Raw genomic sequence first — 17,575 nt, forward strand, 5'->3', positions numbered from 1 at the left:
TACAGATCAAGGATCAACAAACCACAGTGAATCAGCTTCTTCCTTCCCTTTGTAGTATGGTTAAAATCAGAACATCTTTCTTCCCAGGGTGGTGGACGAACAGTGCTACACCACCTCCTCCTGGGAGACTGTTCATCCACCACCCTGTCTGGGAAGAAACATTTGGTGCAAGTAAAAATAATGGAATGCAAGACAGGTCTCCATAGTATGAGTGGATAGAATGGGGCCCACTCCCTCCCTCCCCCCTCTGTCTCTCTCCATCATAGAGTGCACACACACTCTGCAGGTACTATCACCGGGAGGCATTATGTGCTGTTTACCACTAGGTGACACAGTCGCCAACCATAATGTGATCTTTTTTCATTGGCGGAGAGCCATCTCTCTTCCTCTAGCAGCTGCTACAGCACGGCTCACAGATTTAGGATCAAACTATTATGTGGGAGATGACAGAGGGTGCATGGAACACAGGGAAGGGTTTAATGGGAACAGGGCAGGGATCTCAGAGTCCCTCCTCAAGGACCGCAATCCAGTCGGGTTTTCAGGATTTCCCCAATGAATATGCATTGAAAGCAGTGCATGCACATAGATCTCATGCATATTCATTGGGGAAATCCTGAAAACCCGACTGGATTGTGGCCCTCAAGGAGGGACTTTGAGACCCCTGTAACAGGGTCTTCTTCACTACCCCAGAATAGTGGATGCATGATGTCCAGTGAAAGACCGCAGTCGTTGGCTAAGCTCCTCATGGTGCAGAGAGTTCCCAGTGACCATGTGGAGGAGGGGAGGACTTTGTGTTGCTCTGTTGCACGCTTGTGACAGAAGCTTGTGACTGCCCTTCCACATGTATGTGTGTGAGTATCCAAGAGGAAGGGAAAGAGCCTCATTTGCAGCGTGCCGTGAGATGGCTGCTGCTTATGTTATGTGACTCTTACCTGAAAGTTGAATAGTTAATGTTCATTCAGTCTTCCAACCACTCCCCAGCCCTGAGTGTTTTTCTTTCGTGGTGAAAGATTGATTTCACTGCTGTTATTTATTTCTCTCTCCATCTACTCTTCCTCCCGGATCCAACCATGGCGGCTGCTGTTTTCTTCACCCGCAGCCAGCCTATCACCTTGCTTGGCAATGGCATCCAATCTTCGGGGGGGGGGGGGAGGGGTGCGGAGTCAGTGGAGAGAGCAGCCGTGTTAGGTTGGGAAGGAGGGGGAGATGCCAGACTGTGCAGGTAGCAGAAAGTGGGCCGCACATAGGCCCTAGTTTTTTTGGGTTTTGGTTTTTTTTTAAATTGAAGAAGAGGTCATAGTTAGCCTCACTGTATCAGGTGTCCATGAATCTGATCTTCAAATCTGCTCCTCCTGCTTTAGTCGGCCACTCACGCTGCTCACCCACCTGTCGCTCCCCCTGCCACCCTCACACACCACACTAAACCCCACAAAATAGCTCTCCTTGCCACAGGGTATTTAACTGTGTGTGGCAGTGGTGGGAATTGTATCCACTGAAGAGACCAGTTAGGGCTCTCTTTTTGTGTACGTCGAGGTACTGTGGAGGAGGAAAAGAGAAGGATAAGGCCAGTTTGTTACTGCTAAGTAAGCTGCTCATGAGGAGTCGTGGTAAATACAGACATGTGGGTTTTATTTATTTATTTATTTTTTTGTATAACTATGGGAGCAAAGCTTTTTACCATTCCAGTGGGGCTGTGAAAAGTGTTGTTCCCGCATCCGCAGTGATGTGGCTTAAAATTTTGTCCCTTGTCATTCTCTAGAAATGAGATACGAACAAAGAGATTGTAACTTAAGTTCTTTTTGGGTTTTTACTTTTTTTGTTCAATCAATATATTATAGAAGGGTTATGTGAGGCATCCTATATAATAAAACCTTAAGTGCACATGTGCACTTAGGGTTTCGTGTTCCCTGCCGCTGTGGTGTGTGATCCGTGGCCGTGTTCCATTTTAGAACACGGCAGCAGGGAACATTCTGACCACTCCCCTCCTCCCACCCTCACTCACCATTTCGCCAGGCAAGCTCTGTCCCTGCCCGCGTTCTCGGCAGGGGACACACCTTCCGCCCTCACTCGCCGCTGCTGCCAAACCTCCTCTTCAGAGCAGCCTGTCCTGCCTTCACTCGCCGCCGCCGCTGATGCTCTTCTAAAGAGCAGCCTGCGATGGTGGCCGGCTTTAGTAAACCTCGCAGGCCACTCTCCATCCTCGGTAGCGCGTTCCCTCTGACGCAAGGGATCGCGTCAGAGGGAACGTGCTACCGAGTTGGAGAGCGGCCTGCGAGGTTCGCTAAAGCCGGCCACCACGATCGCAGGCTGCTTTGAAGAGGAGCAGGCTAGATAACACCGGGATGGAGGGAAAGTAAGAAGCGGATCAATACCGGGGGCCAGGGGGAGAGGGAAAGGGAAAGGGGCTGCTTTTGGGGGGAGGGGTGTGCTGCGGGGAGACAGAAGGGGCCATGGAGAGATAGGGAGAGGGAAAGAGGGCTGCTTTGGGGGAGAGGTGTGCTGGGGACAGACAGTTTTGAAAGACTTTTTCGCTTGCTTTCCCGCTCGCGCGGTTTTTGTCTTGGAAGCTTCTCTTCCATTTTATTTATTTTCTTTTTTGTTTCTTTAAAAAAAAAAAAAAAAAAATTCTTTTTTTTTTCTGGCTCACCCCGGCGGGGCCTGTTGCCACCATCGAAGCCTCAGCCTTCGATTTAGCGGAGGCCGTTTTTACCTTCATGCCCCCTCAGGCAGGATTTAAGAAGTGCCAACGGTGTGCGCACCCCATCTCTTTGACCGACCCGCACAATTGGTGTCTCCAGTGCCTGGGTCCGGATCATAGGGCTTCCTCCTGCACCCGTTGTGCTACTCTTAAAAAGCGCACCTTAAAAAATCAACAGATTCAGCAGAAACTTCTGTTCGGTGCCGCGATGACTGAGCCCTTGGCATCCACTCCTACGTCGGCCGCTTCGTCGACGCCGCATGACACCGCTACGGCGTTGCACCCTTCAGGTAAGCCGGCTAAGAAGCCTTCCTTCTCACTGGAGCGCCCTCCGGTCGCTGTGGCAGAGAGTCCAGTCCTGCCGACCTCGAGGCGCCGCCGCAAATGCCCCGCCCCTATAGAGGTGAGTGCATCCTCGTCTGCCTCCTCATCCTCTGGGCATCGAGCGGCACCGCAGAAAAAGAAAGCGATACCGGTGCCTTCCTTGGATGACCGTATTGCGGCTGTCCTTCAGGTTCAACTTAAAGAGCAATTACAGCAACTCCTCCCTGCTCTGTTGGCACCGAACCTTCCACGGTCTGAGCCTCCGGTACCGGCCGTGGAGCAGCCTCTGTTGTCGGCTTCTGCTCTATCAGTACCAGTTCACTCTGCCTCTTCGGTCTCCATGCCGGTCTTGTCTGCGGAACCGAGAGGCCTGCATCGTGCGGTTCAAGCAACCAACCCCGCACTGATTTCTGACCACTCCTGGCACCGACAACCTCTTACTTCCCCGGGTACTGCATCCCTGCGCTCCGGGAAGTCGGTGCACAAAACCCGGTATACTGAACCTTTGACACCGGACTCCCTGGGTCGCGGTTCTCAAGTCAGGAATCCTGATCTTTGGGATGACTCAGAAGAGCCTCTGTTATCTGATGAGGAGGCTTCTTCACCTGAGGAAGACCCTTCTGTGCGGGATCCTTCTGCTAGGCCTGATCCTTCATCCTTTACATCTTTTTTAAAGGAAATGTGTGAGTCTCTTTCTATTCCTTTGGAGGCTGAATCTAAGAAGTCTAAAGCTTTTCTTGAAGCTTTGGACTTTGATCAACCACCCAAGGAATTTCTAAAATTACCCCTCCATGATATTTTACAAGAGACTTTCTATAAAAACTTGGAGACACCTTTAAGCATCCCTGGTGCTCCTCGAAAATTAGACACTTTGTACAGGGTTATTCCCATTCCAGGCTTTGACAAGCCTCAACTCCCGCATGAATCCTTGCTCGTGGAATCCACTTTGAAAAAGACTGTGGGCACTAGTGTCTATGCTTATGTCCCTCCTGGCAGAGAAGGTTAAGCTATGGATAAGTTAGGCAAGCATCTTTATCAAAATGCTATGCTAGCCAACCGCTCAGGTAATTATGCCTTTCATTTCTCCTTTTACTGAAGCATCTTATCCAACAACTTTCTTCTTTTGAGAAATATCTCCCTGATCGGAAGCTTCCCTTATTTCAACAATACACTTCTAGTTTATTGCAGCTTCGCAAGTTCATGGTGCGTTCCATTTATGATACCTTCGAACTTACTTCTCGGGCTATGGCAATGGCTGTTGCGATGAGACGTCTGGCTTGGCTGCGAGTCTCAGAACTTGATGTCAACCACCAGGACCGCCTTGCCAATGCCCCATGCTTAGGTGACGAGTTGTTTGGTGACTCTATGGATTCTACCACTCAAAAGCTGTCTGCACATGAGTCTAGATGGGACACATTACTAAAAAATAAAAAGAAGCCTCCACCTCCTCTTCCTTTTCGCCAGCAGTCATCCTACCAACGTCGCTACTCTGCTCGTCCTCTTCCTCCTTCTCAGCAGCAATCTCGGCGTCAACGTCAACAGCAACGCCAACAACCTCGGGCTCAACAGCAGCAATCAGTAAAACCACCTGCACCACCTAAGCCCACTCAACCCTTTTGACTTTCTTCTCCAGGACATAGCCAGTCTTCCTCCGTCCTCTCTTCTGTCCCAACCTATCGGAGGACGTCTCTCCATTTTCCTCAGCCGTTGGGAACTCATCACTTCAGACCAGTGGGTTCTAAACATCATTCGCCACGGCTATTCTCTCAATTTCCAAACTCCCCCCCCCCTCAGTCCTCCAAAAGAGTCTGCTTTGAACACCTCTCAGTCCTCTCTACTTCTTCGGGAGGTTCAATCTCTTCTTCTTCTGAACGCCATAGAAGAAGTTTCTCTAGATCAGAAGGGGCAGGGATTTTACTCCCGTTATTTTCTGGTCCCCAAAAAACCCTGAGATCTCAGACCCATTTTAGATCTCAGGGATCTCAACAAATGTTTGGTCAAAGAGAAGTTCAGAATGCTCTCTCTAGCCACACTTTATTCTCTTCTCTCTCAAGATGACTGGCTATGCTCCCTCAATCTAAAAGAAGCCTACACTCACATACCGATCAATCTGGCCTCGAGACAGTACCTCCAATTCATGAACAACCACTGCCATTACCAGTACAAAGTGTTACCCTTCGGTCTCGCCTCCTCTTCCAGTGTATTCACAAAATGTCTCATTGTGGTGGCCGCTTTCCTACGATCTCACCATCTCCAGGTCTTCCCTTACCTGGACGACTGGTTAATCAAGACTCATTCGGCTCAGGCAGTGGCTTTGGCTACCAACCAGACCATCTTATTTCTCCAAATTCTGGGGTACGAAATCAACCTGCCCAAGTCTCATCTCATCCCTACTCAACGACTCCAATTCATTGGAGCGATCCTGGACACTGTTCTCATGAGGGCGTTTCTTCCATCCAACCGCCTTCAGACCCTTCTTCATCTCTGTCAGCAGGTGCTCCCATAGCTTTCTAACTCTGCGAAGCAAATGATGATTCTCTTGGGTCACATGGCCTCGACAGTTCATGTCACCCCCTTCGCACGTCTTCACCTGCGTACCCCTCAATGGAACCCAGCTACCCAATGGTCCCAGGCGACGGATCCTTGTTCGCGACACATATCTGTGACATCGTCTCTTCGACAGTCTCTGCAATGGTGGTCGAAATCTTCAAATCTCTCCAGAGGTCTTCTGTTCCATCTGCCTCCTCATCATCTGGTCATCACCACAGATGTGTCCCCATATGTCTGGGGAGCTCACTTGAACGATTTTCAAACTCAGGGTCTTTGGACTGCCCTTGAAAAGAAACACCATATCAATTTCCTGGAACTCAGAGCGATGTTTTATGCCCTCAAGGCTTTTCAGCATCTCCTCTTTCCTCAGGTACTACTGCTTTGCACAGACAATTAAGTTGCAATGTACTACATCAACAAACAGGGGGGCACCGGCTCTCGCCTATTATGTCAGGAGGCTCAAAAGATTTGGTCTTGGGCAACAGCTCGCCAGTTATTCCTGAGAGCTGTCAACATTCAGGGAGAGCAGAATTCCTTAGCAGACAAGCTCAGCAGAATTCTCCAACCTCACGAATGGACTCTCGATCCCTTGACTCTTCAGACCATTTTCGCTCATTGGGGCACTTCTCAGGTGGACCTATTTGCGGCTCCTCACAATCATCAACTGCCCCAATTTTGCTCCAGACTCTACTCCCCTCATCGTCTGGCGGCAGATGCATTTTTCCTGGATTGGACCAATCTATTTCTTTATGCCTTTCCCCCTCTACCTCTCATGCTATGAACCTTATTCAAGCTCAAGAGGGAAAAAGCCACCATGATTCTCATCTTTCCACGGTGGCCCAGGCAACATTGGTTCTCCCTTCTTCTTCAACTCAGTTCCAGGGAGCCCATACTTCTTCCAGTGTTTCCTTCTCTGCTTACTCAGCATCAGCAGTCCCTTCTACATCCCAACCTACAGTCTCTGCACCCGACAGCTTGGTATCTCTCGGGCTGAGCTCATCTCACTCTCTTCTTTCTCAGCCTGTCGTTCTATTCTTGATGCTTCCAGGAAGCCGGCCTCTCTTCAGTGTTACCAACAGAAGTGGACCAGGTTTTCTTCCTGGTGCTTTCGGCATCATCATGATCCAACTTCACTAGCAGTAGAACTTGTATTGGATTATCTTCTTTATTTGTCTAACTCTGGTCTCAAGTCTACTTCTATCAGAGTACACCTCAGTGCCATTACTGCTTTTCATGAGCCGGTTCACGGAAAACCTCTCACAGCTCATCCTTTGGTTTCCAGATTCATGCGGGGGCTTTTCAATGTGAAACCACCTCTCAAGCCCCCGCCTGTTGTCTAGGATCTTAATGTGGTTCTTTCCGCCTTAATGAAGCCTCCTTTTGAACCATTGGCCAAAGCTCATCTCAAATTTCTCACTTGGAAAGTCATCTTCCTTATTGCTCTCACCTCTGCCAGGAGGGTCAGTGAGTTGCATGCACTAGTTGCAGATCCACCTTTCACTGTCTTTCACCATGACAAGGTGGTTCTACATACACATCCAAAGTTTCTCCCTAAGGTTGTCTCTGACTTTCACCTTAACCAGTCCATTGTCTTACCTGTATTCTTCCTGAAACCTCATTCTCATCCTGGGGAACAGGCTTTGCATACTTTGGACTGTAAGCGTGCTTTGGCTTACTATTTGGAGCACACTAAACCTAACCGCTCCTCTCCTCAACTTTTTCTATCTTTCGATCCCAATAAATTGGGTCGTCCTGTTTCTAAACGTATGCTATCCAATTGGCTTGCTGCTTGCATCTCGTTCTGTTATGCTCAGACTGGACTGACACTGGAAGGTTCTGTCACGGCCCATAGTGTAAGAGCTATGGCAGCATCTGTGGCTTTCCTCAGATCAACTCCTATTGAGGAAATCTGCAAGGATGCTACTTGGTCCTCAGTTCATACTTTTACGTCTCATTATTGTCTGGATGCATTCTCCAGATGGATGGTCACTTCGGCCAATCTGTTTTACAAAATTTATTTTCCTAATGGCCAACCTTCCCTCCATCCCTCTTTTTGTTAGCTTAGAGGTCACTCATCAGTTAAGAATATGCTGCCTGCTTGTCCTGGGATAAAACACAGTTACTTACCGTAACAGTGTTATCCAGGGACAGCAGGCAGATATTCTTACGTCCCACCCACCTCTTAGCTGGCTTATCTTAACTGGGGACCGCGCGCCTCCATCGGGCGGGAAGGCACTCGCGCATGCGCGGTGCGGCCTGACTAGAACTTTCCAGTTCTTAGAGTGCAATCACTCTAAAATTGTCTGTACCGGGGCTCCGTCGGTGCCGTCACCCATCAGTTAAGAATATCTGCCTGCTGTCCCTGGATAACACCTGTTACGGTAAATAACTGTGTTTTCTGTTCACCATTTTTGACGCAGCCGCACATTGCGCGGACGGCTTCATTGACTTGTCAACTAGTACTCCCAAGTCTCTTTCCTAGGGGGAGGGGGGGTCTCTCCAAATACTGCACTGGACATCCTGTATTCGTGTATAAGATTTTTGTTACCGACATACATCACCTTACACTTATCCACGTTAAACCTCATTTGCCATGTCGTGGCCCGTTTCTCGAGCATGTTTATGTCCCATTGTAGGTCTTCGCAATCCTCCTGTGTCTTCACTGCTGTGAATAACTTTGTATTGTCTGCAAATTTAATCACCTCGCTCGTCGTATCAATTTCCCAGGTCGTTTATAAATATGTTGAAGAGCACGGGTCCAAGCGCTGAACCCTGCGGCACTCTACTCGTGACACTTTTCCAGTCCAAGTATTGTCCATTTACCCCCCACTCTCTGTTGCTGTAAGCTAGCCAAAAAACTACCGCCTGCTTAAAAGGAGGCGGTAGCAGCTAGCGCGCGCTAAAACCGCTAGTGTACTTTTGTAAAAGGAGTCCTTAGTGGCAGCAACTTTTCCTCCTTGGTGATGCCTCCCCATCCAATGTATAACAAATTAAAACAGAATTTAATTATTTTCTGTTTTTATTTTAACAGCTTGGTAATTGTACTGCATAGTTTAAAAAAAAAAATGTATCCTATTTATGTATTTTAGGTTAACTTGAATGATTCCAATGGACAAATGTCAGTTCACTGGGCAGGAGAAAAAAGCAATGTGATTGTGGCATTAACCAGAGATAGTCTGAGAGCATCAGGAGGATTTAACCGCAATAATGTAAGTATCATCCTTTCGGTTGTATGTATTGCTGTTCAATTATGGCACAGTTAAACACCTGACCCAATTTGAAATATTTAGTGATGCTTCTTTATTTCCAAAACTATTTATAAAGTAGTTGAATAAATAAAGAACCTAGTATAGGATGAAATGGAATCAAGGGGAACTGTAGAGAGGCTGGATCCATGCAGCTGTCATAAATCTTTTGATGCTTGCTTGCTTGATTGATTAAATTTAGTGTAAAAAGATAAATGCTTTCTTTGGATTTCAGGAGATGATGGGTGCAGGGCAATCTCATAGTTCTTTGCAGTGGAGACTTATTGTATAACATAAACAATTCCCCTAGCATGTCCTGCTTCTAGAGGTGACTAGCAGGGATTCATGGATATATTATACATTCAGTGGGAAAAGGGGGCATGGCATTTAAAGACCATCTCTGACCTGTTGGACCTCAATGCTATCTGGGTTAACTAATGCAATGGGGCAGTAACTCAAATATATAGAAGATAAGCTGAATGGATAGAACTACAGGCAGTCCCTGGGTTAAGAACGAGTTCCATTTTTAAAGCTGTTCTTAAGTCAGATTTGTATGTAACTCAAAACTTGTAGAAATCTTTTAAGATACTCTGCTCCCAGCTGACAAAAGGGCCAACTGTCCCTACCAGTGCTCCCTCCAAAGTACAGCATGCCCAACCACACACTGTTCTTGGTCTGGGTGCAAGAGCTGTATGTTGAACCTAGAGCTTGGGTTAGAATAAATGGAAATAATTTGAGCAGGGGAACTGTCAAGAGTACACTACTATATATATATGCAGCTGGAATGGGTAAACTTCAATACACAGTTTATTTGTGTTCATCCTCCCCCTGGACCCCGACTTGTGGTATCCCACAAGGCTCACCCCTCTCCCCAATCCTCTTTAACATTTACATGTCCTCCCTGAAACTACTCCAACTATCCCCCCTTGAAACTCTTTACACTTACGCTGATGACATCCTCGTCCTCCTTGAGACCGACTCGAACCTCACTAACCTCTCCACGAACATATCCTCATGCATAAAGAACCTCCAATCCTGGGCATTCACAATGCATATGAAACTAAACGAGTCCAAAACAAAACTCCTTTGGCTCGGCCCAATATTAGACCATCTACCTTCCTCCATCCCATTGTCCTCCGGCCCCCCATTACAGCTCGAGTTCTCAAGCAAAGTTCTGGGTGTCACCTTAGACTCTTCTCTATCCTTCAACGAACATCTCCAATCCCTGGTGAAGAAATGTTTCTTCAGCCTTCACATGCTAAGGAAAGTCAGACCCTATTTTCACCAAAAACACTTTGCAGTCCTAGTACAATCCATCATCCTCTCCAGATTGGATTATTGCAATTCTATCTACCTCAGCCTAACCAAGAAAAGCCTCCACAGACTTCAGCGGATTCAGAACGCCGCAGCTAAGCTTGTTTTCGCGAAAAGCAAATTTGATCGCGTCTCACCACTCCTGTCTAAGCTCCATTGGCTCCCAGTAATCCCCAGGATCCACTTCAAATGTGCGTGTCTGGCCTACAAGATCCTACATGGCATCCTTCCTGCCGTTATCCCTCTATCCTGGAACTCCCCAACCCCTACTTCCTCCAGATCCTCCCAAATTTTTAAACTATCCTTCCCTTCCATAAAAGGTATTTCCCATGCAGGCAAACTTGGGTCATCCCTCCCCTTTAGAATCACTGAGATCTGGAATAACCTCACCTCCCCACTCCGAACCTCAAGCTCCCTCCAACTCTTCCGCAAACACCTAAAAACCTGGCTATTCTCAAAACTGTAACACTTCCCCCCTCTTAGGCTTCTCACCTTCCCCTTTACACCTAACTCTTTAATCTCTCCACTGTAGTTCCTCTCTCATCCTTCTTCCTGTAAACCGTGCCGAGCTCCGCATTCGTGGAGATGGTGCGGTATATAAACCCAAGGTTTAGTTTTAGTTTAGTTTAGTTTTATTAGAAATAATTTCAAGACTACCCTCTATGATCTTTTTTATTTGCCCTAGTTATGGACTCACAGGCCCATTCTGTGAGTAAACCTAAATGTAGAGTAGAATTGTTGATGATAATGTCTATAAAATTGCTCTTTTTACCAATAACGTGTTGCATACTCTTACAGCACCTGTTGCAGTGTTGCCTAATAGAATCCATTATGTCAAATTATGCTTTGGTCTATGACTTTAAGATCAATTTGGAGACACCTTTAGCCTTAAGTATAAATCTTTTTCAAGAGATACTTTCAAGGCTACATTTAAAATTCCCCTTTTAACTGTGCTGATCCTGTTTGTAACTCATTATTACATAAGAACTCCCCAAAGAGTAAGGTCACCTTATCTAGAAAAATTAAAGCAATATTTTACAGATAGTAAATACTATATCATTGGTAAGGAGAGGAGTTTAAAAGGGACTCGGCATTTGCAGGGTTATGTAAGTTTTGGGAAAAGGAGGGAAAGTCTGTTAAATTTTAAAAAATGCATTCCAAGAGCTCACCTCGAGAAAGCCATGGGCTCGGATCACCAAATTAGAAATAAAGGAAGAGAATCTTGAACTGGAGATGGCCAATGAAATGATAGCACGTCCTTACTATTTATAATAAAAACATAGTGCATTTTTTGGTGGTGGCCCTAGAGGCCATCACGTGGGTCAGGTTCTTAACTTACTATTTTTTTTTTTGTTATACAAGTAATAGCACTAGCGCTCTAGACTGACTTTGAAATTATTATTATTATTTTTTTAGTTATAGGATACTAAACTTTTATAACAGTAAATGTATTATTTTAGCTATACTTCTACTAAGACTAAGGTGTCCTTTTAGCGTACGCCAAATCAGTTAGTGTACCTTAATAAAAGGACCCCTAAGTATCTTAATAAAATATTTGGCCCCTTATGTGATTGAGTTTGACGACTCTGCTCTAGAGTACCATTATGCTTATGTATAAATTATGCATTTAGGACTAGATTCAGTAAATGGCATCCAAGTTTGGGCAATGGAAAAAAATGTGCATGGAGCACTATTCTATAAATGACACTCTTGAGTTGGATGTCATTTATAGACTAGCATGTAGCGCTGGGATCTGCTCCCAACTTTGGGTGCAAGGATTTACACCAACTGAAACCTGGTGTAAATCTTGGCACGTAAAATAGGCATAGATGCCCCCCCCCATTCTGTAATACTGTGTGCATCTTTAGTGAATGTTCTGGACCCGCCCATGCCCCTTCCCTGTCCACTCCCCATTTTTGAGTTGCACAGATCTTTATAAAATAGCTTTTATCAAGATTTGAGTGCATATCCAAATTGTTGCCAGTGAATACCAATAATTGGCTAACAATTGGGCACTATCAATTAATCTAGTTGTGTGCATTTCAGAATAAATGTGCGTGCCATTTATAGAATTGTCTTGTTAGTGTAGAGGAGGGATGTTACGATAGAATCTCCAAAGTAGGATCCGACAAACACCTCCACAACGGAAACAAAAATCCAAGCATAAGAGTCGTGAGGAAGAGAAGCCACCAACCAGGACTATATCATCAAATGGAATATTTATTAGGTTTGGACTCAACACGGCCAGTGTTTTCAGCACCTAAGTGCGAGTCATTCACTTGCCTTTAATACACTCGATGGCTATGTAATCTACTAGTCTTTTAGCCCGTTACATTAATGGGTGCTAGAATATATGTCTGTCTGTCTTTCTTTCTGTCTCTCTCCCTCCCGCTTTCTTTCTGTCTCTCGCTCTCCCGCTGTCTGTCTTTCTTTCTGTCTGTCTCTCTCTCTGGCCTCCTTTGTCTGTCTGTCTTTCTGTCTCTCTCCCTGTCCCTGTAGCTTTCTTCCTTTCTTTCTGTCTCCCTCCCACTGTCTCGCTCCCTCTTGCTGTCTGTCTGTCTTTCTTTCTAACTGTCTCTCTCCCTGCCCCCTATGCAGCAGCAGCATTTCTCCCCCCCCACACTTCCCTGTGCAGCAGCCACAGCAGCATTCCCTCCTCCTCCATTTCCCTGTACAGCAGCATTTCCCTCCCCCTCCATTTCCCTCCTCAGCAGCATTTCCCTCCCCCTCCATTTCCCTGTGCAGCAGCATTTCCCTCCCCCACCCCACTTCTCTGTGCATCAGCAGCATTTCCCTCCCCACTTCCCTGTGCAGCAGCTGCAGCATTATTTCCTCCCCCTCCATTTCCCTGTGCAGCAGCATTTCCCTCCCCCACCCCAATTCCCTGTGGAACAACAGCAGCAGCAGCAGCAGCAGCAGCAGTATTTCTCTCCACTTCTCTGTGCAGCAGCATTTCCCATCATCCTTGATGATCTTCCACAGCCTGATAGAGAGGAGGCATTCAGCTAGATTTGAGGATTATGACTTGAGTTTTACCTTATAGTCAATTGTCCTTAATGGAAAGGTGGTTGTGATATGGCTTGAACAAAGATATGTGTCCTCTGTGGCTTTAGAAAAGGTAGTAAGGATTGAAGTCAAAGGAGAAGTGCTAGAGTGAGTAAGGGAAGGGGATATTGAAGTGATCTTGTGGAGAACCCAAGATTAATCTTGAGAATCTTGCGTGTAAGTCAGTCATAATCTGGCCAGAATGAGAATACTGATATGCCTTTCAGGATGGGGAAGGAGAAAGGAGCAAGAACCTCCTAAAGCAGGGGTGTCCAACCTGTGGCCCGAGGGCCGCATGCAGCCCTATGAAGTATTTTGGGCGGCCCCGGTCAAGGGTGATGCAGTGTTTTCCTCTGCTGCCCCGGGTGTTTACCGTCATGCCGGTTCCCTCCTCTGTCTTGCTGCAGTGTTTGTGCGGCCCCAGAAATATTATTTTCTGGCCAGTGCGGCCCAGGGAAGCCAAAAGGTTGGACACCCCTGTCCTAAAGCATGAAAGACTATAGTGTTATAGGAAGCATGTGTTTCACAAATGGACTGATATAGTGGATGAGAGAAGAGATGAGACTAGTGGAGTGTTAATATCAGTAGCCTGGAGATTCCTAAATAAGTTGGTGCCAGGAGGGGGCAGAGTGAATAAGTGAATTTTATCAGATGATCATAGAGTTCAAGAACTGATGTACTGACAGAGGGAGCAGAAAGCCAGACTTGGGGATGAACAAAAAGAAATTGCCCTTCTTGACTAAAGCTGCTGTTCTAAAACTTTGCTAAAAAAGTTATTTGAGCTGAAAGGCATTGTAAGGTGATTTGTGGATGACACTTATGTTTATAAAGTCTGAAATGATAAATTTGACATATATTAGTAAGTTTTTATTTAGAAGCTGGAGTCAGTACATTTTTACTGACTCTGACTCCACTCAAAATTGCTTCCTACATTGTCTTCATAGTCTTGCTTTCTCTGGGGCTTCACATGCTAATATAGATTCCTTTTTTTGTAGTCTAATGTAGATATTTTCGAAGCCTCTTGTTCTTTCTGGGTCATGTGGCTGCTGAGAGAGCTCCATTTGCCCAGATTATGTGCAGACTTTTCAGATCTTGTACAGGAGGGGAATTCTGTGATTTGCTTTTGCATAATTTTGCTAGACACTAACAGCAGTGTCGAATGGTAACTCTGAATGAAAGTATAATATGATAATGTATGTTCTTTTTGTTAGGTTTATTTATCCACTGATTATGGAAAATCATTTGACCGAATATCAGAGAAATTTACATTTGGCTTGGGAAACACAAGTGGTGTGTCAGTTACTCAATTCTTTCATAGCCCTGCTGACAACAAAAGGGTAAAGAATATCATCTTTGTATTTATGGTTTTTTATTTGCCCTACGTTACAATTACCGGTATGTATGTTTGGATCAGGTACAGTGATGATTTGCTTGAGGATATAAACAAAGATAAATATTTTGAGGAGTTACATCCATGTTTCATGTCAAGTTGTAGAAATCCTGCCCCCCCCCACGACTAGAACTTTCAGCTGGTTCTCACCCTTGTTGGAACTAATAGTTCTATGGACAAGCAGGCTAAGATAGTCCCATGTGTGGGTGATGTCATCAGCATTACCCTGGACACAGAACATGCTCAGCCTTTACAGGAAAAGCCTAAAAAACATTTGTGCCCATGCATGGCAGCCCTGTAAAGGCATGTGCACTGGGAGGCTTCCTTAGTCTTCATTCATCCATTGAGCAAATCAGATGTCTCGTGGTGTTGTTGTCTTGTCTCACTTAGGCTTCAAGGTTCCCCTCGCAGTTGGGGGTTTTCTAACTGCATAAAATGTCACTGTCTTTGGGGGGAAAAGTGACTAAAGTAGCACTTTTTTCCACACTTCATGGGTCTTTGAACAGTCTGTAAAAGTTACACGTTTGAACTGTTGTATTACAAATTGTTTGTTCTAACACAATTCATTAAAACCTCATTTTTCTTGTTTCTGGAAACTTTAAATTTTTCCCAGAGATGATCACAAATTGTTCCTACGTCTTCCCTTCTCAAATTCCAGAGGTGAAGTTATTTAATTTTTTTTTTTGTTTTGATTGGGTAGGGATCATTTTCCAGACAATGACTAACAAAAATAAAATAAAGTTACTGGGTTCAAATGATGACCTGTCTGTAATAGAAAAATGTCTATTACTGATCAATTAAAGGAGTGTATTTAGGGGGAAATTCTATAAGAGGCACTTAAATAAATAGATTCCTAACTTACCCCCCCTTTTACAAAAGCGTAGCACGATTTTTAGCGCTGGTAACAGCTCCGATGCTCTTAGAATTCCTATAAGTGTCAGAGCTGTTACTGCTGCGGCCAGTGCTAAAATCCGTGCTATGCTTTTGTAAAAGGGGGGGGGGATTAATTAGTAAATTAGCTTCAATTCTGAACTTTTATCAAGCTCATAATTGAAAAATAACCCCAAAGTAGTCATGTTTAGGGTACAGAAAGACTTAGGTGCTGCTAGGTGCAATTTTGAAAAGGGCTTAGGTTCCTATGATGCATGCCCTTAAAATCCTGTCCTAAATTACAGGCGCCTAAGTTTTAAGTTAGGTGCCCCTTAATGTGATTCTGTAATGGGCACCTAAGTGTGATTGACATGTAATAAATTCCTAACCTTAGGCGCCTGTCTCTTTTGGGTGCCAATTTCAGAATCTCTCCCTTAGGGCTCCTTTTACAAAGGTGCGTTAGGACCTTTACGCATGGAACAGTGTGCGCTAGGCGTTACCGCCTCCTCTTGAGCAGGCGGTAGTTTTTTGGCTAGCGCGCGCTAAAAATGCTAGCGTACCTTTGTAAAAGGAGCCCTTAGTGTTGTAGGAATTTAAAAAAATTGTATAATTGCATGTCCTAGGATTATAAAATCAGGAAGGCTGTGGTTTTAGAAGACTTTCCAGACTTTTCGAAACCCAGCTTTCACAAAACACTTGACATTTGAAACTTTTTTTAAAATCAAAATCATTGACTTCAAAGATGTTATCCTTAAACCTATGCCATCAAAGATTGCTTCCCTACTTTTTGCTTTCCTACACTCAAGGACACACACTCTCAATTTTTACTGCCTTGCAGATTGTACCATAAAGCTAATAATACCAGAGCAATGACAGCTTCTTTAGCTGATACTGACTCTGCTTCTTTTGAAAATAATGTGTAAAGCTACTTTGTGAAGTTCCTTCCATATGTTTACTTCCTACTTTTATTGTGATACTAACTAGAGAATGACACGGTGGCTGTTACCCATGGGTAGCCGCGGGTAACCCGCCAACGGTGAGGGAAAACCTGTGCTCACCATGGCTACGGGGACAAGGCCATTCACCGCCCCATGGAGCGGTGAATGGCCTTGTCCCCACAGTTAAGGGAGGGAACGCGCGGTCACCTATCGTGCTCCCTCCCTCCTTACTACTGCCGCCGAGTTTAAACATCTCCCTACTCCCTCTCTGCCCTTTACCTTCGTTGCCGGTGTTGTCTAACTGCCTTCTTACAGCAGCCAGAGCGTTGAAGCTGTGTGTGGCTGCTGGAAAGGTCATCTCTAACGCAACCGGAAGTTGCATCAGAGACTGCTTTAAGAAGGCAGTTTAGACATCGTCAGCCATGAAGGTAAAGGGCAGGGAGGTTTGTCAGCACAGTTGTCAGACCGGGCCTGTTGTCCGGGGGGGAGGGGGGCGCAGATGCATGGCGGAAGCGGCTATGAGGTGTTCTCACTGGGGGGGGTGTGAAAGCGCCATGAAGGTAAGGGGCAGGGAGGGAGAAAGGGAGGAAAGATGGGGTGGAGAGGAACAGACGCTGAAGGGAAATGGGTAAAACAGAGTGGGGAGAAGACGCTGAAGGGAAATGGGGAAGAGATAGTGAGGAGAAGATGCTGGCAGGGAAGAAGACAGAGATGCCAGACTATGGGGGGAGCGGAGGGAAGAAGATAGGTGCTAGACCAATTTGGAAGGGGGAGGAAGGGAGAGGCACAGTAACAGAGCAAATGGAAGACGCAGAGAGAAGAGAGACAGTGGATGGAAGGAATTGAATGAGAAGATGAGGAAAGCAGAAACCAGACAGTAAAGGTAGAAAAAAAAAAATTCTATTAGTTGTCTAGACAAAAATTTATAAACAAAGCCCTGCCAGTTGAACATCTCTTTCTTCGGTTCAGCAGCCAGAACTTTGATTTATAAGGAAGGAATAAGCTAAATATTGCAGTACTGAGGCTTGTATGGATGCTGCGGGGACGGTGACATGGCGGTGAATGGGATGGCAGTGACGGGGCAGTGAAGGGGAAGGTGGGTCGCGTACAGGGCAGTGACAGGGACAGATTTTTTCCCATGTCATTCTCTAATACGAACTTTTATCAGAGTAGTAAATCTGAGCAGTCGGTACCAAAGAAT

General features: G+C 45.7%; 1 protein-coding gene across 2 annotated transcripts in view; it reads left to right on the forward strand.

Annotated features, from left to right (window-relative positions):
* SORL1 (sortilin related receptor 1) overlaps nucleotides 1-17,575 on the forward strand; it is a 240,475-nt gene that overhangs the window by 5,016 nt on the left and 217,884 nt on the right. For both annotated transcript variants that reach the window (XM_033918566.1, XM_033918567.1), the window contains exons 2-3: nucleotides 8,662-8,781; nucleotides 14,388-14,513. In XM_033918566.1, the coding sequence (XP_033774457.1) occupies nucleotides 8,662-8,781; nucleotides 14,388-14,513 (246 nt within the window). The remainder of the gene's footprint in view (nucleotides 1-8,661; nucleotides 8,782-14,387; nucleotides 14,514-17,575) is intronic.

This window comes from Geotrypetes seraphini, chromosome 13, assembly GCF_902459505.1.
Source record: "Geotrypetes seraphini chromosome 13, aGeoSer1.1, whole genome shotgun sequence".
Taxonomy (NCBI): Eukaryota; Metazoa; Chordata; class Amphibia; order Gymnophiona; family Dermophiidae; genus Geotrypetes; species Geotrypetes seraphini.